The sequence below is a fragment of the Manacus vitellinus genome, unplaced genomic scaffold (genome assembly GCF_001715985.3).
Source record: "Manacus vitellinus isolate BGI_N305 unplaced genomic scaffold, ASM171598v3 scaffold_380_pilon, whole genome shotgun sequence".
In the NCBI taxonomy this organism is placed as follows: Eukaryota; Metazoa; Chordata; class Aves; order Passeriformes; family Pipridae; genus Manacus; species Manacus vitellinus.
In genome coordinates, this window is record NW_021940518.1 from 1 (window position 1) to 1,311 (window position 1,311).

Consider the following 1,311-nt stretch of genomic DNA (forward strand, 5'->3'; position numbering starts at 1 on the left):
TGCCCTCAGGGGACCCTCCCTACCTTGCAGTTCATGATGCCCTCAGGGGACCCTCCCTACCTTGCAGTTCATGATGCCCTCCTGCTTGAAGCGGGTGTGGAACATGTCCATGGAGAACACCTCGCTCCAGAGGTAGCCGTAGTACTGCGCGTCGTAGCCCCCGGCCAGGTGGCCGAAGGTGGCCGGCATGTTCGTCCCTGTGGGGCGGGGAAGGGAAGGGGGTTAAGGGGAACTCACAGCATGGAAACCACCCCCCCTGCTGTCACTGTGTGGCAGCAGGCACTGCCTCAGCTGGTCACAATCCCAGGGGACGCAGGGAAGCACTTCCCAGTCCTTTCTGCGTGGTTCAGCCCCACTTTTCCTGGAGCCAGCACAAAGTGTCCCACTGAGCCAGCCCGGGAAGAGCCTGCTGAGCCAAGGGTGCAGGCCAGGCCTAGAGGGACAGGAGGGTGGGACACCCATACCTGGGGTGGCAGGGACACCCAGCACCTCTTCACACAGCCGGGCAAACACCTCCACAGGGTCGGCCTTGGTCTGGGTGTGCAGCGCCTGGTCCACCTTGGCCAGGACGATCTGGCGCAGGTTGAAGAGCCCTGTTCCCAAAGGGAGGAGGAGGAGGCAAGCTGAGCTCCTGCTGGCAGGCAGGGCCAGAATCCTGCCTGCAGGAGTGTCACTGAGGCCAGTGGCAGCAGGGCAGGCTGGGGGCCTGGCACCTCTCGTCACTGTGCCACCTCCCAGCCCACGTCGTGCCACGTCACCCTGGCTCTTCCCCCAATCCCCTCGGACCCTCCAGCACCACAGGGAGCCAGGCAAAGCCTTTCCTCTACCCAGCCAGGTCACAAAGCATCCCCCCTTGCCCTCGCCACGCTCAGGGAGCAGCAGCCCCTCGGCAGGGACCCACCCGTGTTCGCCTGCCGGGATTTAATGAGCTTCTCCAGCAGCTCATCCGGGATGGGGCTGCCCGTTTTGTAGTGCCTGGACATGCGCAGCAGCGGCTCCTTCTCCCACACCCAGTTCTCCAACATCTGGGACGGGGCCTCCACGAAGTCCCTCTCCACGTGTGTCCCGCTGAACATGGCAAACTCGGCCTGGGAGACACAGCGAGCTCAGGGACGGGGGAGCGGGGCGGGGGAAAGGTGCCAACCTGGGTCAGCACAGGGAGGCCTCACCTGGGAGCACAGCTGGTGCATGACGTGCCCGAATTCATGGAAGTACGTCTCCACCTCGTCGTGCTGCAGCAGGGAAGGGGCGTCCGGCGTGGGCTTGGTGAAGTTGGCCACCATGGCGGCCACCGAGATCTGCCGGCTGGAG

General features: G+C 64.5%; 1 protein-coding gene across 1 annotated transcript; it reads right to left on the bottom strand.

Moving 5' to 3' along the window:
* Positions 1–42: 42 nt before the first annotated feature.
* LOC115307649 (thimet oligopeptidase-like) lies at positions 43–1,305 on the bottom strand. The gene is made up of 4 exons (XM_029961626.1): positions 1,170–1,305; positions 902–1,088; positions 465–593; positions 43–197 (listed from the first exon to the last, which is right to left on the bottom strand). The coding sequence occupies exons 1-4, from the start codon at positions 1,281–1,283 to the stop codon at positions 43–45; spliced, it is 585 nt and encodes a 194-aa protein (XP_029817486.1). The 5' UTR covers positions 1,284–1,305.
* Positions 1,306–1,311: the final 6 nt, after the last annotated feature.

Bases quoted from the DNA above. Each gene is read 5' to 3' on its own strand.
- LOC115307649 (XM_029961626.1), bottom strand. From the start codon at position 1,283: ATGGTGGCCAACTTCACCAAGCCCACGCCGGACGCCCCTTCCCTGCTG. The intron at 1,089-1,169 runs GTGAGGCCTCCC...TGTGTCTCCCAG, and splicing joins TGCACCAGCTGTGCTCCCAG to GCCGAGTTTGCCATGTTCAG. The intron at 594-901 runs GTGGGTCCCTGC...CTTTGGGAACAG, and splicing joins ATCCCGGCAGGCGAACACGG to GGCTCTTCAACCTGCGCCAG.